This window comes from Oncorhynchus gorbuscha, linkage group LG16 (genome assembly GCF_021184085.1).
Source record: "Oncorhynchus gorbuscha isolate QuinsamMale2020 ecotype Even-year linkage group LG16, OgorEven_v1.0, whole genome shotgun sequence".
NCBI lineage: Eukaryota > Metazoa > Chordata > Actinopteri > Salmoniformes > Salmonidae > Oncorhynchus > Oncorhynchus gorbuscha.
The window spans coordinates 2,025,685-2,029,684 of record NC_060188.1 but is presented as its reverse complement, the minus strand read 5'-3'; the positions used below and the strand labels follow the sequence as shown (position 1 = coordinate 2,029,684).

The following is a 4,000-nucleotide window of genomic DNA, read 5'->3' as shown; positions in this document are numbered from 1 at the left end:
GCCAGAGAATCAGCAGCAAGCAGGGCAGACGCAGCAGAGAGACAGAGAGAGAGGGAGGAAGAGACAGGGAGAGTGTGAGTAGGATTTCTGCGCTTTATGACCAAAACCTCACAATACCTCCCACTCTACCTATTCCTCCCTTTCTCCTCTGTGCTCTGAGACAGAGTCAGAGTTGTCTCTGTTGTCTCTATTTCTTGCTCCAGGCCAGTGCTGACTACTACTGAGGAGAAGATAGCTGAGGCAGAGGCAGCTCCAAGAGGATCTGCTGCCTGGTCTGCACCTCCAGCCTCCACCTCCTCTCCCCCTGCGGAAGGCCAGGTTAGTCCAACAGGATGGGCTGCACCACTAGCAAACTGGCCTGCCAGCCTCCAACCCAGCCCCCAGGAGCCCCGACCCCTGGACAAGACAATCAGTCTTTGAGCCAGCTGGAAGCTCAGGGGCCCAAAGGCCCGGAGGTCCTATCTAGTCTGGAGCGCCTTTCCCAGGCCACGGGCGGCATGGAGAAGTCCTGGTATCGCTGCATCTTCCCCTTTGGCATCATCTCGTTGGTGATCGGTGTGTCGGGCACGGCTGTTACTTACACATACAATGACCTGCCCCTGACCAAAGTGGTGACGGTAGTGTTGCTTATAGCCGGACTGGTGCTGACACTGACCGCCGCCGCCTGCTGGACGGTCCACAAGAGAAAGAAGAGGAAAAAGAAAGAGAGGGCCTCAGGAGCCGGAGGAGGAGGAGGGAGCTCCTTTACCTCAGAGCAGTGCCCCTTGTGAGGAACACCTGGAGCCTGGGATATTCTGACCACACAGGGACATGAGAGGAGAGAAGCCCCAGGAAGGGAGCACCGCCAGGGTGGTGGGCAAGCCACCACCACCAGCCCTCCCTAGTCTTTATGGAGCCTAGCTGCTCTTGGCTCAGCTCATAGCTCGGGAATAGGCGTGGAGAGGAGGAAGATAAGGACTCAGGATGAGGTGTGGAGGAGGAGGACAAGGACTCAGGAAGAGGTGTGGAGAGGAGAAAAACAAGGACTCAGGAAGAGGTGTGGAGAGGACGAGGACGAGGACACAGGAAGTGGTGTGAAGAGGAGGTGGATGAGGACAGGAAGAGGTGTGGAGAGGAGGACTCAGGAAGAGTTGTGGAGAGGAGGAGGATAAGGACTCAGGAAGAGGTGTGGAGAGGAGGAGGACGAGGACACAGGAAGAGGTGTGGAGAGGAGGAGGATAAGGACTCAGGAAGAGGTGTGGAGAGGAGAAAAACAAGGACTCAGGAAGAGGTATGGAGAGGACGAGGACTCAGGAAGAGGTGTGGAGAGGAGGAGGACGAGGACACAGGAAGTGGTGTGGAGAGGAGGAGGATGAGGACTCGGGATGAGGTGCGGCGAGGATGAGGGCTCAGGGTTCACGGACAGACAGACGGGCGGAGGAAGTACCTGTGGAACTCTGAGGAGAGAGAGACAGAGGGAGAGAGAGACGGATGGGTCTGGCATGCGGGTTCACCACCTTCTCACACACACAAGCTTTTACAGTCGGACAGCAGGTGTCCAGTGTCAAAACAACCTCTCAGGAGACATGCACACACACACCCTGAGACCCCCTCACACACATTGACACACGCAGCGGGAGCCACACAGACACTTAATCCGTTATGCCGAGCTGCTGCCGGAGTCAGTGCTGCCGTCACCGGCCGTGTCAGTCGCGGCATTCCTCCCAGCCAGGACAGGTGACAAGCCGACCGACCGGTGAAAAGTGGGCCAGCGATGGCAACTCGACACCGGGCCGAAAGAGGAGTGCACCCGCGTCAGTGCCCCGCGTCATTCACTCGTCCTGTGACACTGCAGCAATGTCTTTTTTTACGCAACGGGAGAGTGGAACCTGAGTCCGCCAGGATCTTACTGGCAGCTGGTGGTAGAGGGACTAGAAGAGGAGCAGGAGAGGGCAGGAAAATGATGTGTTTATTTGTGCGAGTGTATTTGTGTAAGTGTGTGTATGTGTGTGTGTGCAAGAAAGACATTCTACTGGACCGAAAGAGTATGTACAGAACCTGTGGACTTTTTCCAGTGTAAGAACACAAGAACTAATGTATGGAACAAAGAAATCACACATCTACACTATTACACTAGAACAGAGTGACCAGTCCCTTCAGTATTACAGTAGTAGGTCATTGTCTGTGCCTTTGTGCTTTTCTGAGGCACAGAAAAGACTACTATTCTAGACTGTGGAATACAGACCAAGGAGGATAATAATTCCACATGGAGTCATAAAGGCCCAAAGGAAACCATGTCTCTGCCTCAGCCATTGGTAACACAAAAGTCTGAGTTTTTAGGTCCAGCACTGGTATTAATCCTCGCAGTGAAAAAGTCACATAATGGCATTTTCCACTATGTTTTTCTCCATGCAGCCATTCTGAGAGTGGAGAGTGGAGTGGAGAGAGCTGAATGAGTGACTGCACTGCACACCTGACACACTGCAGTGTGACTATGAGCATTGACCTCTGTCAGTTTTTCTGCAGTCGTAGGACCTCAGCTCCTCTCTCACAGAGAGAGAAAGAGAGAGAGCGAGCAGGGGACAGGATGGGATAAATGAAGGACATTACTGCTGGGGGGACATTCCACCGAGGGACACTTTGACTTGGTGACACTCCACTCTGAGGGACCCCTCCCGTCCCCTTTCCAGTGCCTTGAGCGAGTGGAGCAGAGAACTGGAGAGCTGGATCATGGAAAAAGGCTCTGACTTGCGTGTTACCCGTTTCCATCTGCTCTTCTGAGAATTTCCCCCTCTCTCTCCTCCTCTCTCTCTCCTCCTCCTCCCTCTCTCTCCTCCCTCTCTCTCCTCCTCTCCCTCTCCTCCCTCTCTCTCCTCCTCTCCTCCTCTCCCCTCCCTCTCTCTCCTCTCTCTCCTCCCTCTATCTCCTCTCTCTCCTCCTCTCCCTCTCCTCCCTCTCTCTCCTCATCTCCCTCTCCTCCCTCTCTTTCCTCCTCTCCTCCCTCTCTTTCCTCCTCTCCCTCCCTCTCCTCCCTCTCTTTCCTCCTCTCCTCCCTCTCTCTCCTCCTCTCTCTCTCCTCCCTCCTCTCCTCCCTCTCTCTCCTCCTCTCCTCTCCTCTCTCTCCTCTCTCTCCCCCTCTCTCCTCCCTCTCTCCTCCCTCTCTCCTCCCTCTCTCTCCCTCCTCTCTCTCTCTCTCTCCTCCTCCTCCTCCTCTCTCTCCTCCCTCTCTCTCCTCCTCTCCCTCTCCTCCCTCTCTCTCCTCCTCTCCTCCTCTCCCCTCCCTCTCTCTCTCTCTCTCTCCTCCCTCCTCCCTCTCTCTCCCTCTCTCTCCTCTCCCTCTCTCTCCCTCTCTCTCCTCTCTCCCTCTCCTCCCTCTCTCTCTCTCTCTCCCTCTCTCTCCTCCCTCTCTCCTCCCTCTCTTTCCTCTCTCCCTCCCTCTCCTCCCTCTCTCCCTCCCTCCCTCTCTTCCTCCTCCCTCTCCTCCCTCTCTCTCCTCCTCCCTCTCTCTCCTCCCTCTCTCTCCTCCCTCTCTCTCCCCTCCCTCTCCTCTCTCTCTCCCTCTCTCCCCTCCTCTCCTCCCTCTCTCTCCTCCCTCTCTCTCCCCTCCTCTCCTCTCTCTCTTCCCTCTCTCCCCTCCTCTCCTCCCTCTCTTTCCTCCTCTCCTCCCTCTCTCTCCTCCTCTCACTCTCCTCCCTCTCTCCTCCTCTCACTCTCCTCCCTCGACCCTGACAGACAGACAGCTATCTCAGGGGGAGACAACCCTCTTTCCCTCACATTACTATTACCATTCAAACATGTCCTACTCCCCCCTCACCATTTTTCTCATCTCTCGTGGAATACCCCATTGTGACTGACCACTGGAGGAGACTGGGACTACTGCAGCACGACAAACACACACACAAACACCAACACATACGCAAGCAAACACACACACGCAAACACACACACACACACACACGCAAACACATACCAAGACCGGTTTTCCATCCTTTCCTCTCTTTCCTCAATGTTCCTGAAAAAT

At 55.3% G+C, this 4,000-nt stretch overlaps 1 protein-coding gene across 1 annotated transcript; it reads left to right on the top strand.

The window, feature by feature from the left end:
- On the top strand, window positions 1-982 carry LOC124000119 (transmembrane protein 100). Its single transcript, XM_046306271.1, has 2 exons — window positions 1-74; window positions 204-982. The coding sequence occupies exon 2, from the start codon at window positions 333-335 to the stop codon at window positions 768-770; it is 438 nt and encodes a 145-aa protein (XP_046162227.1). The 5' UTR covers window positions 1-74; window positions 204-332; the 3' UTR covers window positions 771-982.
- The last annotated feature ends 3,018 nt before the right edge of the window (window positions 983-4,000 follow it).